The sequence below is a fragment of the Cephus cinctus genome, unplaced genomic scaffold, assembly GCF_000341935.2.
Source record: "Cephus cinctus unplaced genomic scaffold, Ccin1 Ccin1_scaffold0690, whole genome shotgun sequence".
Classification (NCBI taxonomy): domain Eukaryota; kingdom Metazoa; phylum Arthropoda; class Insecta; order Hymenoptera; family Cephidae; genus Cephus; species Cephus cinctus.
In genome coordinates this window covers 1,577,188-1,598,119 of record NW_014333313.1, presented here as the reverse complement: position 1 = coordinate 1,598,119, position 20,932 = coordinate 1,577,188, and the positions used below count along the sequence as shown (strand labels likewise).

The 20,932-nt window shown below is 40.3% G+C and overlaps 1 protein-coding gene across 17 annotated transcripts in view; it reads left to right on the top strand.

The window, feature by feature from the left end:
- The window catches only part of LOC107269920 (glutamate receptor ionotropic, kainate 2), a 154,331-nt gene that overhangs the window by 90,327 nt on the left and 43,072 nt on the right, over window positions 1-20,932 (top strand). For all 17 annotated transcript variants that reach the window (XM_025087314.1, XM_025087316.1, XM_025087311.1 and 14 more), the window contains 2 exons: window positions 9,673-9,857; window positions 18,940-19,097. In XM_025087314.1, the coding sequence (XP_024943082.1) occupies window positions 9,673-9,857; window positions 18,940-19,097 (343 nt within the window). The remainder of the gene's footprint in view (window positions 1-9,672; window positions 9,858-18,939; window positions 19,098-20,932) is intronic.

Genomic DNA, 20,932 nt, shown 5'->3' with positions numbered 1-20,932 from the left:
GGGGGGGGGGGGGGGGTGGTACAGGAAGTGCTCATTACTCTTATTTTCTGCAACGTAACCCCCTCAAGGTTTCTCGGTCTCTATTTGCCCAAGCGCATCCTCCAGTGTCTAGTCAGAGAGAAGCCAGTAGTGTAACGGCACCAACTATTACTGGACAGCTGGTTGCATTCGTCGGCTAAGCCTCTTAGCAGACGTCTCCGGGGAGAAAATAAAAGGACTGATCCTCACAATGCGTAGACTACTCCAGCGAGTAGACAAGAATAAAATCTCCTACGAGAAGATGCTCGTTGCGCTTGACGTTAACCAGATCTAGCCGTTCTTTTTTTTTTTTATTTTTTTTTTTTGAGAATTCAACTCGTCGTACCTTCACGTTAGAAATTCTTTGAGCTTCGCTGGTAATTATTGATGGCTCGTATATGTATATATGTATATGTATTTCTCGTTCGGTTAATAAAAAAACTGCGTAAAATCGTAGAAATAAACTTTTGATAGAGTTGGCATTATTCTCGGGTAAGGCTTTCTCTCATAGAAATTTATATAACAGATCGACGTAATTCTGCACGGCATGCTTAAGCCGACTGGTATACTTGAACGAAATAAACTTTGGTAAAGTTTCCCGTTTCGCAAGTAGGAAAAGCGGGTTTATTCGGTCCGCTCATTCTCAAAAGCTTTTAAGTCAATATATTAAGGTAATTTATAAACTTTCGTAGGTAAAGTTCCTTGAGCCTTGGCCGAGGTCTAAGGGCGCGCATATTCGATCCACGCCAGGATGAAGTTTTCAGGAAAACAGGAAATCGGCTGTATCTCAATTGGCGAAACGATATAAGTAGAGTCTTGCAGCCTCTTCCTTCCTGCGGATTTCCTGGTCCAGGAATCTCAGTAGCGGAAGGGTAGATATAGAGCCGAGTAACGTGAAAATAGGTACTCCATTCGGTTTCATAGCTATAAGAAACTAATCCATTTTATTTTTTTTTTCGCTAAGCGTAAATCGAGGCTGAATGCTTCTTATTTGCTTGAGAAGGTAAATCTAACAGTTTTGCAGAACGACAACGATGTATTTTCATAAGGATAGATGGCGTCGTAGAGTTGGGCTTTAAAAATGTCCACTTTATGAAAGCTTTCCCGGGCGCCCTTATACTGGCATCCTGTTGGTAACTGTACTTGAGAGCTTTCGCAATTGTAATGTATTGCCACTGGTAAATTCACCAGGACTGCTATGTAAATTGATCAAACACTATCCGCCATTTTACGGGTTTTTTTCGATCATAATTAAATTTGATTATTAATTTGATAACGAACTTAAGTTCCTTCGTAAAATTTACTGTTGTCGTTAAATTTTATGTTAAAAAAAGGGCTTGTTCGCATTGAATTTGTATGACGATTCCAGTTTTTATGCGTTTTGTATGGATCGGTGCCATGATGATTAAGACCAATAAATTCACTGCACATCATATACAGCGTCAATATAACACGAACGATTATTACGTACCACATAGATTAGCTTACATTAACCGAAATTTCTGTAATTCATTTCATACGTGCTTCATTGATGCTCTGTTTAATACAGTTTTCCCAGGACTCCCTATACTTTATGCACCTGGGACTTTTCAGTACACGCGCTCTTCTATTGTTTGCAACGTGGCGATTGATTCCGTTTGTATGCGATTGCCACTTGAACGAAAGAAAATTGAGTGTGTTTTCTTTTCATCGCAACGCATTGAATTGGCAGGCAATAATGTTTTATTAGGTACACTGGAATGAGCAAAGAGACTTGAGGTGGGAGGCAGGGGAAGGAAAAGGGGAGAAGCCAAGATAACGTAGTGCTGTAGGAATGTGTAAAATGAACGGCTTTTGGTTCAGTGCTTTGAGAAAAAGAGAAGCTTAAAAGTCCTCAAAGATGAGAAGAGAGTCGGAAGATGATAGAATTTTCTTGAAAAATATTACAGGCGCATCGTAGAGCATTGACGTTCGCCGATGCGTTCCTCCGTGTAATTCTCGCTTATCTGCGACTAGGGAAATCAATCGAGATAGAAAGGTGTAGCGGTATACCGTTGAAACGTATATTTACGTGAAACAGGGCAAATGGAATGGCTGTTCTTTGGAATTGGCTGCTTTATTATTTAGAGAGTTCAGTATAAATAACTATGAGAAAAGAAGCTCCGTCCGTTCTGATATATCGTATTTTTCGCGAGTTGCAAAAAAAATCTCTACTTACTGAAGCAAGAAAATTCAAGATGGCCCGACACTTCTTATCGCGAGCTATTCATTTTAAGATTATTTCTTTCGTGCGTAGAAATTCCGATCTTGCCGATTTTGTTCGACGTAATGTATTCGCGAATTTTTCAATTTCGCTATATGGCCTCTTTTTGCCTTTCGCTAACGATACCCCATATACGTATATTATTGTTACTCATTGTCTTACACAGTTTACTTTATATGGATGCTCGAGTGCACTAAGATTCGTTGGACGTAGTTTTCGCGAATCTCTCGCTACTTCAAGATTCAATGCCAAAACGGAAGTCGGTGCTACGATTTATAGCTATTTTACGCTACTGACAAAACTAGGTGACTCGGGAACGACTTATACTCGCTACTATAAATCCTACCTGGCAGCTGAAATGATACGAGGCTATCGAACGAAGAAGCATATAGGGTTATTCAGGAGTCTTGCACCAACTAAACCTTAGGGTCGTCCATTCAATCTGTCTTATAGAACCATGACGATGCGATACTCCTCAATAACCATCTATAGATATATAAAATATTCATTTCACGATTCACGAATTACGGTGGTTTTATTTCAGTGCATTCGGGCGAATATGGTTACAAGCTTTACGTGCTGCAACAAAACATTGTTTCAAATTTTCATTTTGCGTAATAATTTCCATTTTTTTTAATTTTTACCCGTTTCTATTCGATGCCGTTTTTTAAGCTCGTAGAATAGAGCTGTATAAACCCTAAACTCGCTATCGCTATGATAGTTTCATGAAAACGTGATTAGACAGATTAAAGTACAATTAGATTTTATCTTTGCAACGTGATTAAAATCACTCCTGCGATGTCCATTACTCCTTATTGTTTTATTTGTTCCTTCTTTATTTATCTTTTTCTTCTTCTTTTATACTTAGACATTGGATTGTATACCTGTATACCTATTGGGTTATATACTTGCACTCAGGTCGTATCTCTCCCTTAGTAGATATTTTGGAATTGCTGATTCTCCTCAGCTCTCCAAGGAATTACCATAATCCCATGGTTACAGTCTAACATTGGTAAGCAACTCGTTAACTAAACAATCATCCCGTTTGTTTGAGTTTAGGAAGAGATATCCTGTGGATATTTCGTGTTAATTTTTTCGAATTAACCTAACGCCGATAATTGCCACAAAAATAATGATAACGAGTAATAATAGTTTATGTTCGTTGTAATTTTTTTTATTTTCTGGACGCGTCAACAAAACACTGTGGTTGACACAGAAATTATTAAAGATGCGAGGCAACGAAGATTGTCGGGAGACTTTTTTATTCAAAGATATATTATCCTCATCTAGCTGTACATACATATATGTACAGTAATATATATACAGTGCGTACATATTGTAAAATTATATACCTATGTACCAAAGGCACCGTAGGGTTCTGTTTCTCTGATAAACGAGAGAAATCCCGACTCATGGAAATCTTGCAGGACAAGAGCTTTTCTCGGGATACCCTTAGGCTTCCAATCAATGTCACTCACTGTCACCTACGGGCTCGCAGCTATAATTTTCTCTATCCAATGGGGATTAATTCGCCGAGGAACTAACGACCGCTTGTCCCGCTAATTGTACCAATTATCTTTCTCCGAGTAGATTCTCTAAGTCGGTAACGTAGATTCCTACTAGAAATTCCTGTGCTGTACCATATCTTCCACAAGGATTTATATCAATCTTCATAATCGACGTCTGACACTGATTAACACGTATAAAATAAGTTTAAAGGGTCCATAAAATTATATTATTCTCATATCAAAATTCTATCAATCTAATACACTCGCACTTTATTTATAAATAAATTCTAACCTTGTATACGTATATACATAGGTTTAATTAAAATGCACATTTTTCATAACAGACCTTCGTATCCGCGTGACATATTTTATAAGAAATTCTTTAAAACTTGACATATTTTATGAATATCACGGACAATCTGTACTATCGATTCGAGGTAAATGTACTTTCTGTACGCGACGTAAAAAATGTTTCTTCCTCAAAATATTTCAATATCGCACCGAGAACGCGCGTGAAAATATTAAACTTTATGAATGTCAAAAACTTTCGTCCTACAAATATTTTAATCTCGCACCTCATTCTTCACGGTACACGACGTACTCGTTAATGACGTATATCAATACGATTTAATCGCTGTATATCAATCGATTCCGATATTTCCACACACAATCACTGCTCAGAAAATTATTGTTGTGGAAAACGCGGCGGGTGGCAATAGCGCGTGAATCGATTGGAGCTCAACGAACGTCCGATTCGAATCGACCGGCCATAAAACAGAATATCCCATTAAGATCGATATCGGAAAATCCCAAGGGTTTGCGTGGCAACGGCGCGGGAGGGGTTGATGGGAGTGTAGGGGGGTGGTAGGGAGTGGTAGGGAGAACAGCACGGTCGCCTATCTCGACTAGACGCTAGACACTTTTTTCTCATTTTATGTCACCGTCCATTATGTTAACATTATTTAAGGGTTTATGTCGGTCACGAAAGCGAACCCCAGTGAGCTACGATCCGACACTGCCGGGCTTACAAGACGAAGTGCCCCGCGCTTTATACTTCAAGATCGTTCAGCCCATTTTCCTTTGCCAAGGATGTATACTCGCGAGCGTGCCCTCGAGACGTATAAACGATACGTCGCCAAAAAGTCACTTGACTTGCGAATTTATTGATCTTTCACCGGCGAATAAACCGACGATTCTTAATGCGATTGCCTGAGAGTCTTCGGATCGTACCTTGGGGAAGGGAACAGAGAAAGGAGCCCGGAATGGTTTTGATCTTTGCGCTTTTCATATTCGGCCTACGATAACTTACTCCCTCGAGATTGTCTTCAAGGGATTTGAAATTCTTTGATATTTCCTGTCCCTTATTCGAGGCCGCCGCAGTATCTAATATGGATGCTGAAACGGATTTCGTGTTATGCCCCATCTCTGTCTCCTCAAGGACATCGGGCATACGGTATATAAAATAGGGAGGAGAGGTATCGAAAGGATGGAAACTCAATTTTGAATGATGTAGTACAGGTTATGAACTCGAGAAAGTTACTTGGTAAAAATCAATTTATACTTTACGCGTTTCAATATAAATTCTGACAGTTTAGCTACCTATAAAATCACTAGGCAAATTTGCCGGTCCTTGTCGCTTATAAATAATGGATACCGTATAAATATGATTTTGTATGTTATGAGATCGTCCAGGTATCGGAAAGTGGCTTGCCAATAGCCGAATGCCAAAATCTGCCCTTCGGCAAGATTCCGGGTCCCTCCAGAGATACTCAGTCAAATATTTGTACCTGTAACTCTCTAACTTGTCGATAGGTATATCGATTCGAACCAATCGATTTCTCGTATAGGACTACATGACGCATACGTCTAAGAACGTGATCCGAGACACGTAGTAGCATAGAGTTTTCCAGGTGTTTCAAATTCAGTATATGCTATACCGTACACGTGGGTACGAAGTGTATATAGATATAACAATACCTGTCTGTATACGGTAACAGTCTTTCGTTTACTTTACATTGACTATTCGCTTATTCGGTTTATCGAAATGTTATTTGCATTAGCAAGTATAGTATACCGGGTGTTTCGTGTGATTTGATCGAAAGTAAAGAGGAATAAAATTGATCTCTTATCGGGTCCTCTTGCAGCTGGGATCAAGGGAGAGACAATTTTATCAAGTTGGTAGACAGGGCCAATATGACTAACTTTGATAAGCCTGTGGAATCAAAATGGTTGATGTCAATAGTCGAAAGTTTTATGTCAATTGAACAAATTATACGGGTCGTTCTGCGAGGAGTACAGGTTTACGAATTAGAATTAGTTTGTCTCTGGAATTAGCAAGAATTAACCCTCGGAAAGTTAGCTTGAATGTCGCTATGATTTCACGAGAGTAATAACGTTCAATTGGCAAAGGATTAATTGTCGGGGCGAAGTTCGTGAAGGCTTAATTTCTTCGCGATTCGTCCCTTTATCGTTAAGAAACCGCATGAATGACTCCTTTACCAATATAGAAGATGCGAGGCACACGATTTTCGAATTGGGTTCCCATTCGCTGAACGGATTCGGTTTTCCTTTGGGGGATTAAATAAGGGTTGTAGTAAAAGAGGGTTCAAGCTGATCCCGCAGGAGTTTCAAGATAGAAGCGACCAATGTCGAAGGTCACATCTTTCTCCCCTTCTATTTCTCTTACTTCGATACCTTTGACTCAAGATATTTTCTCATTTCTATAGGACAATCCTGATCGTTCTTCTATTTGAAAAATCGATTTTCTTAACGGTCCAATCAGTAATGATGACCATTCGCTGTGTATGAATTTTTTTTTTTCACCAAAAATCAATGCAATTGCCAATATGTTATTCATGGCGCAAAAATTATTTGCGACAACTACTTTAAAGATTTTCAATGGATTTTCAATTTCGAGTTAGCAAAGGCCCAACTGTAATAATGGCCTTTGACCATTTGGATACGGTAGAAGGGATGATGATCGCTGACCCGTGCTCTGTACTTGCTAAATTAAATTACAGCCCTGACTATAATAATGGTGTTTGTCACTCTGATCTATGCGAAATCTTCATACCAACTAAACTCTTCGTATCTTCCTATAAGCATCCCACGAAGATATTAGTAAAAATTTTACGAATGGTGTAATCAAACGAATATCAATAATTTATATAGAATCCAACAAATTCAGCTTGATTTCTGTATGTCGTACGTAGCAAAGCGGATGTTAAATATAACGGATGCACGAGCATAGGGGGGGATGGCGATGTAAATGACGATAAATAAAATTTATTATCGCAAGACACAAAGTGTCATGTAAACGGAAGTGATGCGAGAGTCTGTGAGAGAATGTAGTAGCAGAAAGGTGAAGAGGCGAGGAGAGGGAAAGTGTTCCCAAGAGAGCGACTATCGCCAAGCACAGAGTTATAGTGGGTAACTAGCTTTGATGCATGACCGAGCGATAATCCTATCTCCTGTACGGGAAGCACTGCTGCCAACTGACTGTAGCTTCCACCACTGTACCTACTGTATCTACAGGACGTTACAGTAGAACTGTAGGATACAGTAGGTAGAACAGTACCTTCTGTACCACGAGATACACACCACCTCTAACCACAGGGATGCAGACCTCGATGACTTAGTGGCTATCGAGGAAGATGCTTACTAAGCGGCATAATAGCTTCCATTGACGTTAGGTTAGTTCGCGCTAGACAAGCTGCCAGAGAGAGGGGTAGAGAAAGAGAGAGAGGATGTCCAGGAATATAACAAAGGGTGGGACAATGAGGGTGAGAGAAAGAGATAGAGCGAGGATAGTAATTACGTGCTTCGTTAATGCGCGTGAGACACTTCCAAGTTGCAAATATTATTGATAATTGTACGTCTGACGAGGTGTTTTTTCAAATAAAAATTCAAAATTTGTACTTTCATTTTTGGGTGTCATAAAAAGTATTTAAATTATTAGGGACTACATTCCTTGCTAATAGTCTTATTGCACTGAACTTAAGCTCAAGGAAACGCAAAATAAAATCATCGAGAATCGATTGGCACACGCGTTAAGATGGCATCTCTTTGCCCGCGGCAGCCAAATGAAATTGCATCCAGAATTTCAATATGGCAGTTGCACATTTCATATTTGAACCACGCGTTCAAAACGCCTCGGGCTATGACAAGTATTACGCGGAGTTACCAAGACCTCCGAGTCCTTACTTTTTATCACTGATGAGAATATGTATCGGATATGTGAATTTTGAGAATGATGACGCCAAAGAATTCCGGGACCTGGAAGATGGATCGTCACGACGGTATCTCGCTGGACTGAGAAGTAAAGCGAAGATTGAATGCTGTAAAAAAAGTACGCGGGAAAAAATAACATTATGAATGTCACTCTTGGCACGTTCCGTCATTATTATTTCTGACGTAGCTTCACTTCCGGTTATGCAATAGCATACACTATATCTTCGTACTGTACGTGTATAGGTACATGAAAAAAAAAATGGACAAAGCATCAAAATAAAATCAGCAGCTTTTCCAAAAACTCGATGACCGTTATCACTCATCCTCGGAGGACCGGAAGGCAATATATTATCTCTAAATCGGCTCAATATTTTCACTCAAGTTCTTCATTAAGTTTCTCTCATTATAATTTCACTCAAGTTCTTCAGTCGCGAATATTATAGCTTTCTGCCACGAAATCTACAACATGTCAAAAAATCTGCCAACCCCCCCATAAGAGTTTAGAATTGCACATGGTCGTGCTCGAGAATAAAAAAAGAATTTATAAAACAACAATGTCCATGCCCATAGCGAGAGGCATCTACTGTTCTGTAAAAATCCCTCGGGATTTGATCGCACACCACTAGCGGAACCATTACTAAGATTTATTGCCCAGAGAACAGTTCCAGTAATCGACCGGGAACTTGTGTTCCATGTACGAGGTCGACCGCTCTACCGTAACGATAGTAACAAAAACATTTATTCACCAAATTAAATCTCCGATTGAAAGGAGAAGATTTATCCGAATTTATTCAGCAATCAGAGCTCGCAGCCTCTTCGCTATATGGATCAGACAGAATCTTCTTCATACCTACATATGGCGTACGTACCCGTACAAGACACATGAATCAATATATAATATACAGATATATGCCCTTGGTATAATCCATTACTGTAGAATATATCCTCTGCATAATATAAATTAACATTTTTCCCATATTCTCATCTCAATATCGGACTAACCACGTGGCATCCGTTAAATATCTCCTTTTGCTCTTATCACGTCACCGTATTTGACCCACGTCTCTTCTCTTTACGAGACTCGTCTCAGCTCCGCTTGTTCTTATTCCTTCCTTCACGCTATCGCTACTTTCGATGAGCTTTCACGTATCAGGTGCGCGGCCATCACGTGTTCGACACAGCATGCGTGTGTCGCGCCGTTGGAATATAAATGCTAAGATCGTTCGCTATCTGCCCTTTTGTGTGCTTCGAAAATGTAACATCGCCCGAAAATAAAAGTTTCTCGAGTCGTCAGCACTTTTGCTCGACCTTCCCTTCGTAATTCCTCGCTGAGCGAAACGGAACGTCTCTACGTGCGAGATGCGCAGCGCTTCTACATAGGTTATCACGGCGAGATGTAGACAAGGGATATAAAAGCCCGTGTCTTATGCTTTACGTCTGCTTCGCGAAATGACTAAATGAAATTGTTGAGCTTACAACAGGGTACAGTATGTGTTTCAGGAGTATGAAATTCGTCCACCACACCCTCGCCTGTCCCGTTTCCGCTTTCATAATGGCCTAGTAGGTACACGTGTATCATACATTATACAACGGTACCTTGAATACCCTACGCATACGCCTCTAAGCTTACACTAATGTTATTTTTATAAATCCAATTTTTCTTTCACTTTTCAGTATGCCACTTACTCAAGACTGGGGTAGCCGCGATTTTCGGCCCGCAGAGTGCGCACACGGCCTCCCACGTGCAGAGCATCTGCGACACCATGGAAATACCACACTTGGAGACACGCTGGGACTATCGACTCAGACGGGAGAGCTGTCTTGTCAATCTTTACCCACATCCTACAACGTTATCCAAGGTACGTATTTTAAGCTCAATATTACTTACACCGACGTTCAAAGTGCACGGTCCATTTAAAAGTATATCCTTCGATACCCTGGAAAATTTCATTCTCTACTCCGACGTACGGAATGCGCATTCCGCCAAGATATTTGGCGATAGTTAAGCATACTCGAGAAAGTTTTTTTATCTCATCTCAGTTAGCTCATCTCGTAATGACCTTTTACCCTGGGTTACGTTGTCCTGAATACAGTGCGTAGCTCTTTGCCAGCTCTGCTTCCAAGATGCGTGGCTCGTTCATTAATCCAAGGGAAGTCGAGATCCCGAAGTAATTGAAACTTCCGAGAGAAGGAGAACGTGTCTCCCCTCTCTTCTGCCCCCCCACCCGCTTCCGTCCTATCGCCGCTCATCCACCAACTTAGGTTCTTTGCTACTTAAAAGCAAGGACCTGCTTCCCGGGATAATAAGAGTTCTCGCAGATTCTCGGCGAGTCTCGTCGCTTTTCCAATATTTGCTACTCCAGTCGCGAATACTTCGGGACACTTGGCACTCCTTCAATATTTGCTACTGTGCCAACCGGCTGGGCTCCACACCGGGAATCTTCGTATTCGCGCACGACGAATTAAGACGGGATTCGCCCGTGTGTTGCGATTATCACTTTATGGTAGAGGACTCCGTCCTACTTGACATGCACTCAGGTACACTTTAATCCGACAAGCATTTTGCTACTGGTTTATACTCTTTTTAATTAAAATTCCACTGTCTCTGATATATGACTTATACCTTCGTTTTATTAGGGCCTTAATTTTATGTACTGTAACGCCCTGGCAAACGGTTTGGTAGACTATTTGTTGCAATAGATTCAGGTTTGTAATCTTGAGTGCAACGGACCGAAGATCTATTCAAATAGTCGGTAATATTGCAGTGCTGCAATAATAGTAGATTATGTATGCATATACGTGTATATATATATATATATATATATATTCTAGAGTTAGATGATGCATCGGTTACATACATAAATATATATCTATATATGCGTGATACCAGAAACGTAATTTCGAGAAAATTAGCATTAATATCAGTACAATATATGCGTGAAGGAAGCCGAAAACGTTACGTTAAATTCACAAGTTTCTCATTGTATCTGATATCGTGTAGACGCTTCATTTACCGCCGTGTTATACGGGTATAAATTCGATGAGAGATTTAACCGCAACGTGCAATGATAAAGTATCATGGGAGTTTCGTGTGTCTTCGTTCAATTTATCACGTACTGGGTATTAGCGAATGTCATTTTCAATTCCGTATATTCCTCAAAGGAACGACGATGCTCTTCTATATGCATGATTTTCGTATTTTGCTATACGGACGGATATGCAAAATGCAAGGAATCGTTAATCAGCGTCAATATAGATTCGAAAATAAAAATAGTCTTCGAGTCAGAGAGAAGCGATTCAGTCGGGAGACACTTCGCAAAAGAAATATATTTTCCTTTGCAGTTCAATCCTGCTGCGAGGATCAAAGGAGCCCGAAAGAAGCCACGAGAAAATTAAAGCGCTAACGTACCATATATACCTATAGCTAAGATCTTTGATTCGCCCAGATAGAATGGATGGACTCCATCTTGAAACTTTAATGCATTCGTTTCGGGAATAATTGGATAAGTTCGACCGAGCCGATGTTGCCGAAACAATCAAATTATCCCCGAGCTCTTAAAATGGCTTTGAATTTGTCTTCTGTTGGTTTCAAACTATCACGCCAATAGTAAATGTACCATTGAGAGCCACTAACAATGCTATTGGATTTTTTTTTCGGAATTTTTATGAATTCTCCTTTTCTTTTAAATTGTCATTTTTACAAGGCTTCCTTGTCATTTTCATGAAATTGTCACTTTTTTGTTGTGCGATGAAACCTTAGCTATTTTACTCGTTATACGGAATGGATAGACTCGCGCAATTTCATGACGTACAATAATACAGGTAATAAAGGCTGGTACGCAGTGAATGAACCGCAAGGACTACAGTTGCAGTCATACCAATAATTTAACAATCCTTCTGTGATAATGAACTGGTACCGTAGATGCTTGGATATTACTGTAGCTATTGTGATTGGTCGTATCAGCTACTGTGTTTCCGTTGGAATTCAATTTGTAACGTTTCCTACGTATACGGTCCGGGCACATTCCTCGTTACAGTTTCCACACTCAGTACCTCGGCCATACTAATGTTTCCAGGAATATACATATACGTGTACTAAAGCAAGGGTATTCTTGAAACGCTCAATACTCTGAATTCTACTTTGGAGTTTCAATTGTACGTGCACGCTTATATACTACTCTGTACGTAGCTTTCAATCGTTTATCTCTAGGGTGAGGTTTACTAATCAACGCCATTGAAGATACCGACCAGATTGCGTCTGGAGTATTCTGGGAATCTGGGAATTCAAAGAGATTCTCAGTTGCGTCGGGCAGACGACTTTTTGGAGAATTTCCGATTTATTTGCAATTGCGCGTCCCTACGATATTTCGTGTCAATTTTATTCTCACTTTATATCCGACTTGCCCCTCTTTACTGCCCTCCCATGTGTTATTTATGTCCGTCGACTCTCGCTCGCTGTATTTGGAAAAAAGGAAAATGTTATTTCCCCTTTTCTTTAATGGATGACGTATTGGCTACTTATTGTATTCATTGAACAATTTTTTTATTTTTTTTTTATTTTTTCCAAAATTCTTGTATCTGTAAGTACAATGTTAAAGACGCTTTATAAAATGCTTTGAGATATCGAAAAATCGTTTTTATATTTTGGCGGTTGGTCCGTCATTAAAATTTCTGTCGAATATGATGGTTTGGTCCTATCGAGGATTTTGTCCACAAATATTATTAACGTAATGATACGTAATTATTTGAGTTAGTTTGGAATACCCGCGAGTCTCCTTTCATGAAAACTTTGTTATCCCCACGGGCTCGATTTTCTTTGCAGATTTTCATATTCCCCCACCAAAACGAAACTTTCCTTCACCCTCAATAATTAGGTACACTTCAAAGCTCACGTTCATTAGGTTTAAGTAATTTTGAAAATTCAGTAAAGAACCATTGAAAAGAATCACAAGTCTCTTATTTATCTTATTGCGACATCTTATTAACGTCCCAACCCCTATTTCATCGAATAGCTACTTTCACGGCATTACCTACCCTTAACACTATTACATTCCACTGAGCTCAATAGATATTCCAATAATAATTTCAATGCGTACAAATATCAAACTGAATCGCACGCCCTTGGAGACTTGCTATGAATCGAGACTCGTGCTTCGTACAGCAAAAGGAAAATGAAAAAGTGTAGAAAAAAGAATTCGCGTTAAAATCAATATCCAATAAGTATGCAAGGAGTCGCGCTTGGAAGTGGAGAGGCGCGAAATAAATTACGCGGCACGATCAACGGAATTATATTGGAAATAGTTGGTATATTTCCCTGGAGTATAATTCGCTCACTCCCATCTTCGTGCGTAAATACGACAAAAGAAAATGTTCCGTCATTAAAAATAAAAATTTGTTCCCCTCAATATTCTTTGACGATATATAATTGTTTTGCACTGGCAAAGTTCGCACTTTCAATCTGTATCCCACTTAACGACTTTCGTAATAACCAGTTAAGACCTCCGTCCTACAATTTACCCAAAATTCACTTCGTAGCGAACCCCTATTAATTCTCACGATTAGTCCGGAAATGTCTAATCAAGGAAAAACGGACGATCTGGCATTCGTCTAGCTCTTATTGTACTTCGCTCAAACACATCAGTCTTCCGGTTCTTTCGTAACTTTCGAACTGAAAAACTGTTTTGGTGGGGAGATCATAATTGAAACAAACGAGCACACTGCTACCACCCCTCGGATAAGTGGACATTACGGTAATGACCAGGCATCTCGAAAAGTTTTTTTTTTTTTCGTCAGACCCTCGGAGAAGCTCTGTCGGACCATGATGTGTGCTCGTAGTTGAATGTAAAGGAAATCCCGCAGAATAAGAGGATTCGCTGAGTAAGGGACTAAAAAAAATAATTTAGAGTGCGATGAGCAGCGGTGCTTAAGTACGGTGAACGTGCGTATACGTATTTCTGGCAACACTGTTCCGAGTAGATACTGGCATACGGGAACTGCGGGATTTCGTGAAAATATCAACCTCTCAAATATACTCCCATAAGTAGCATTAGGTTCAGTCATTTTTCATCTGCACAGACGCCACTGTATGATTACGTGCGGCACGCGACGAATTTTATTGCCATGCTGGCTCTGGGGGACGATTCCTTCGAAATATGAAAGCTATACGGTTTTTACGTCAGGAATTTGCGAACCGAGACGATGCGGTAAAGTGATTTGAGTCGATATATAATAAAAAGTGATTTTTCGATAGAGCGTACGTTATACAGCCTCCCATACGGGTCCAGGCAGCCCTTTTGTATGTCCCCCTAACGCGAATGGGATACCGTCCAGAAGATTTAGGGGGGAGATTCCTCGTCCTGTTTTCAAAAATACACGTCCATGGATTTCGATACCCGAAAGATATATCGTTTAGGGATTATACGGGGTGTTACAAAAAACTATTTCATTTTTTTTGTCAGTACAAGATTAGCAGTTAAAACACGATACTGGGAGGGAAACGAGGGGTGAACGTGTTATTACGCAGGCGCGAGATGCATTATTTACAAGTGCACTAGTGATTATAAAAAAATAATTTGCAGTGCATTATTTGTGCTAGATCGAGAGAAGAAGAGAAAGCAGAGAAATGGAAGGTAATCTTCGTATTTTTTTTCTTCAGTGCTCTCAACGATAGTGCAACCAGAACTGAGTGAAGGCTCTTAAGCTCCATTTACATGGAATCTTTTTCCAATTTTCTTTTCTATTTGACGATTAATCTTTGATATCAAAATAAATGTTATCTCGTACCTTATAACTTAATAGTTTAGGAAAAAGTAGTTTTATACATATATTCCATGTCAAGTTATAGAGTTTTATATTTATCGTATCATTATTTATTTAATTTTACATTTTATTCATTACAAAGAGAATGTCGGAATGTGGACTAGGAGCGGTTTGGTAGTGCAGCAACATGGTGTAGAGAATTGCAACGCGACGCTGCAATTACAGTGCACCTTGCAATCCGACGGTCATTCACTAGACAAGCATTCGGAAGGCTGAACCGTGGAATAAAACGGCGAATGGGGGCTGCAGGCGACGACGATTTATTATATACTTTGTACCCTGTAGTAAAATAAGCTGATCGCAACGACCAGCGACCGTGGACAGTTTGATGTACGGAGCAGCTGTCAGCTCGCAATTAAATGTAGTAATTTGTTAAAAACTACGTTGAAGGTGAAAGGCTTGATGCTGTACACGCGTGTAACCATTTGGCTATTCGGTTCAACATCTTTTTTGCCAATAAATTATACGACGTCGCAGAATTAGTGTAGCGTCGAGGAAAAAGCAGAGCATGAAAAAAAAACTAAAATTATCTCGGAATATCATTTTGACTTGTCTCCGCGCGAATTTCACAGATACATAATTTTCCTTAAAAATCTAAAAAATTCACTGAATGTTGCGTGAAACAAATTTCTATAATTGTAATTATATATACGTATACGCGATCAATTTCTATGGGATATACAAATATACGTTCTAGACTTCATTACGCGTATTGCGAGGCGTTCAGAAAATTCTGATCAGACTTTTTGCAGAAAAAAAAAGAATGAATCGAAAGAGAAGAAAAAAAAATTTTACGTTTCTAGTTTATAGAAACTGTACATTTTTCCTTTTAAGCTCATCAATCAAAGAGCAGCGCACAGGCAATGGAAAACCGTAGAGCAAATACAGAGTTCGTTTAAAGTAGAGAGATCGAGAAATACATAAGATAGAGTGGGAAAAGCAACAAAAAAATGAAAGTTTTTTTTTTTTATATAGCAGTCGCGTTACCGTGATTGCATCCCTCTTGTCCGCTCTACTCAATTGGCTCGGTTATATTTTTATTCCTTTAAAAATCAACCCCTGTCACGATTAATATATTCTCCAACCTAGTCGAGTTGCCCCTGCGCTATGGAATTCTCCGACCTTATAAAGCGTCGCTACACGGTTCCGTAAGAAATAAATTAACCACGAGGTTATGCAGTTTCCTACTACGTCGCGCGAGACCCTGGAAACTCGTTACTTCCGTTTCCTGTTCCACGTGGTAACCTCTAGGCTCCGCTATAGACCTGAAAATTCAGTGAAGCACGTAACAACAAACGGTAGTTTTTGTTTTTCCAGATGAAAAACATATTCCAAGATGGACTTGTACATTCTCTATGCGTTGTATATATAACATGAAGAAAAGAATATCACACTCAAACGTAACCAACTACGTACGTAGCATATATGTATCCTTTATTACACATTCGTCGGGGCGTCTAGTCGTCATCTACCTCCACGCTCCCTGAAACCTATAGAATTGCCGTTCTAATAGCAACGGGATCGTAAACGTGCGTGCTGTACGCACATTTACGTAACGAGTGACGTATGACTGAAGGTGAACATCCTCGTTTACGAGTCTCGGTGACATCGTTATACTCTCGGTATATTATATAGCAAAGCATTACGCTGCTTGGCGACGTCGGGACGCACGTAATATGTGTGGGGACCTTCAACGTCGGCGTAAGTACTCGGTCCTCATTAGTAAGCAGTGCAGTGTCTTTTACTTTTATCTCGGCTCAACTTGAAAATATGTATACGCGCAAACCAGTTGAACGTCCTTTCCACTCATTCTTGTCTAGTTCACGGTGGGAATGAGGTGGGAAGGAGCGTATGAAAGACGAGAGAGAGAGAGAGAGAGAGAGAGAGAGAGAGAGAGAGAGAGAGAGAGAGAGAGAGAGAGAGAGAGAGAGTCGGAGGGTTAGCAGAGAGTAAGATGAAGATGGTGAAGGATAGAAGTACAGGGTATGCAAGGATCAAAACGAGAGTGCTGGTACTTTCTATAGAGGCTTTCTTCCTTGCCATTTTACTGACTCTGTAAAATGTTCACCTCGGACGGTGCATTAATTTCGATGATTCTACGTGGCTGCCATTGATACCACATATCAGCATTGCAGTCACCATAGGAAAAGTACTGTATAAATGGGAGAATACGCCGTATGCGCTGTACCTGCAGTACCTATAGACATAACTATTCCATGCTCTTCTTCTCCTCCAACCTGTAAGGCACTCAGTCACATACGTGCCTGAAATAGTAAAGGCCAACAATCATAAATTCTGACTTCTGTAAAATGATCGTAGGTGAATTTCACCGATACCGAGATAAAGGACGCGGCGAGGTGTGCTTCCCTGGTAAAATATTTCTGCACAATTTACATTGCCCGCGAAAGCTTCGCCGATCGTCACGCTTCGCCAATACGTAATGCACTGTGCTCGGAGCTCGAAGTCTGTATTTATAAGTTATCGCCGCTAACCCGACGTATTTGAACTTTCATGAGGTCAGGGCTGCAGTCGTGACAGTCTGCCGAATACTTCTGCCTGTTAAATAAGTTTTGGAACGATTGCTCCACGGGAATGTGTAAATTTTTCGTTTTATTTGTATCTTTAATCTTTACTATTTTTTTTTTTTTTTTTTCTTATTTTTGTAATGAGACAACGTCAGCAACGCCCTCTAGACGTTACTTTTCTCTTGCATCTCGAGTTTTCCGATACGGATTTGCGTTGCTGTAAACACTTGGGAAAAAAAAGTCTCTAATCCTAGCGCGCTCGCTTCAGATATGCAGATATATTTCATACAAATGTATAAGGCATAAATATTTCATTGTTCCATACTGTGGCCATGCATAAATTTATCGTAAATTTATTGTCTCCGCTTCCGAGATACACGTCGTATATGTATATTCTTAATACCGATGTCCGACGATGTTATATTTTTACTTTCTTCTTTTTCGAAATTGGTTTTTTAAGGAGTCTTTACATACATTTGCATTCGTACTCGCGGACCATCGCGTTTACCTATTCATACGGTTCTCGCAGCGTCCTTAGGACGAAATAACTTTCATTTTTCAACGTGACACATGACTTTTGCACGCTGTCGGAAGAGAATTTATTTTTCACGTTGTTCCAAAGGTATCGTTTGTAAAAACCGACGTCAATCTTTATTCGACTTTACATTTATAACTTTTAACCGAAGGCAGAAGAGTGAAATGCGAATTACGTAATACGAAAGTCTGTTTTGCGAATATATTGTTATGCGAAAAAGTCTTTCCGGCGAACTTCAGGCCCTTCGGTTGGTATATTTGACCATTGGGGGGACGACGCTGCGAACCGAGCTATTTGCCGGCTAAAAGGCTGAAAGGTTGACTCGTTCTGTGAAATATGTAGTAGCCTGTGAGGGTGCCTCGCCAGGGTGGAAAAATTTACACGCCCCAGTTACTTACTTCGGTTTCACATTTACCGTTCCTGAAATTGAAACTGAATTCATTGTGAGGGAACATGTCTTTTTTTTCGCGGAAGATATTCTGCGACTGAGGAAAATGGCTTCGATTGCCTGATTCGTGAAAAACGCATAGTTCGTATGGACGTAGTCGAAAGAAATTTAACCCGGAGTCTCGCATCGGTGGATGCGGACATTGCGGAAATTCTTACGCACTGAATTTCATAGGGTTCAACACACCCGGTCCCTCATCTCCTCCCCATCCCTATTTTCCCTTCCTTACCTACACTGTGTATACAGTTTCTGCGCATCTTTCTTCTTCCCACCCGGCAACCATTGAAAAGTCGTCCCTTTGATAATATATATTCCGGGATACCTGTCTAGTATACCGAAGAAACAGGTAAGACATTGCCAATGGCTGCTTCGAACGTGTCGTGTACTTTTCCATGGTTCCCAAATTCCCATTATTCACATAGAGGTAAATGGGACAGACCGGAGTATAGATTTTTGTAATTGCCAAAAAAAATATTGTACACTAAAATTATTATTACTGTTCTATTATTATTCATTAATAATATTGTTATTAATATTTACGTAGTATCAATGTCAGATAAGGGAGTTAATTAGAGTCCGATACATACAGAAGGTCCAATCTGGTATTTTTTCAGGCGTACGTCGATCTCGTGAAGGCATGGGACTGGAAAAGTTTCACCATCATTTACGAGAACAACGAAGGCCTGGTGCGTCTTCAGGAACTGTTGAAAGCTCATGGACCCAGCGAATTTCCAATAGCCGTAAGACAGCTGGGCGAAGGATCCGACTATCGGTAAGTTAAGTCTTCACTCTTCTATGATATATTAAGTTGAAATCTTCGTTATCGAAGAGCTCAAAGATCGAGCCGATCGTTAATCAAAAATTATCCACGTCGATCCGGTTCGTAATGCACACGAAAACGAATTGGAGTTAATCGCTCAAGAATCCACTCGTTCCCGGCATTAACCTAGAATTTATACGAAAGCCATATTCAAAGTGGAGATCGGTAGCGGACTCAAACTTTTACTCAAGATCTTCATCCCGTGGATTCACTTTGAATCTCTTTTTTGCTCCAACCGGAATCTATATACCTCGTTTGCCACATTCACCCGCTTCAGCCCATTCACCATGTCAGTCGTTCTTTTTACTCTCTTAGGAGAATACGTTTGTTTTACATTCCGAGTGTTTTGCCGCGTCTTATCTTCGTGTCCGATGGGGGGTGAAAAGTTCTTCCAGCCGTCGATACATTATTCATAGAGTTATTTCGCAGCGATGATTTATTGCGAAAGCCTTTCGACTCGACGATAAGGTAGGAAGGAAGGAAGAAATAATACGAATCTGAATAAATAGCAGCTACCGGTAATATTTTGAGAGGGTTAATTGAATTTTCCCCGTCCATATCAATTCTATTTATTAACGACGTATCGCTGGTTGTAAACTTTGTCATAATATCGTATTCATTGGTACTAGTGGCACGGGGCGACGCGATGGAAACTCTCGAATTAGTTTGAGCTTTTCATGCAAGGTGCGTTTTCACGTAACGCGACCGTGACGGAATACACGTCTGGTACGTTGCAGGATAAATGGATTTCAAACGAACTCCGTTAGCTTTTACCTTTTTCTTGTATAGGTATATACGAACAAAGTTTTTCTCGCATTCGTGTTATCCAGCGTTTACGCTGTCTCAAGATAAGAACAGTAAATGCTCCTTCGTCCTTGGTTCTGACGGAAATTGTACCCGAGGTAGCTTCCTCTGGGAGTCGTAATCCACGAAGGAACAACAGCGTTCACGACCTTACTCTGGGCGAGAATTTCTATGAAAGTGGATACTCGCTCACGTGACTTTCGATGATTCATGAGAAATCGACGTAACAATGTTATATATTTTGCCGTGGTTGTATATACGTATATATAATATCGAACTACCGAACTTGACTGCGGTCAATTCTATTGGCATTTTGTGCCCCTCTGCGATCTTCAGATCCGTGGTAAATGAAGATAGACAGAGGCAATATGAGCCCCATAAGTAATTGAAATGTTGCGTAGCCACGGATGCGGAAGTCGCAAGACGCTTTAGCTAACGTCTGCTGCACCGTGATAAGAAATCGCGTTCAAAGACTTCAAACGAAAGGAAGTGGCTGGATAGAACTTTCACGAAGAAGCAATGGCCGTCCGCAAGATCCATGCTTGTTTGTACCAGACGTCCGTGAGCTCAGGGTCTGATTGATCAAAGGTAGATTTTGTGATATCCTACGGTTTTCCATCTACCTTCTATCTTAAACATCCCTGCACGCTACACCGTGTCCAGCCTTCCTTTTACGTCCTCTAACCCTTTACTATTTTTCCTTGGCAATTAGCTTTATCGTCGAGCGCAAATGAACAAACTTGGCAGAAGTCTTATCGATAAAACCGCACGGAGGAACGAGGAAAACTTTTCTTTGCGAAAGGAGTTTCGCGTCACCGCTCTCGCAACTTTGTATACCCGGTAATCCTTGAACCTCGCGCTAAACCGCAATATGATTTCGCACCTCGTGCGAAAGACGAGCGTAAGCGTTTTCACGTCGCAGACGCGTCTGACGATTAATGGCGAAAAATACGGTGCGATTTATACGTCGTTGGAGGGGGTGG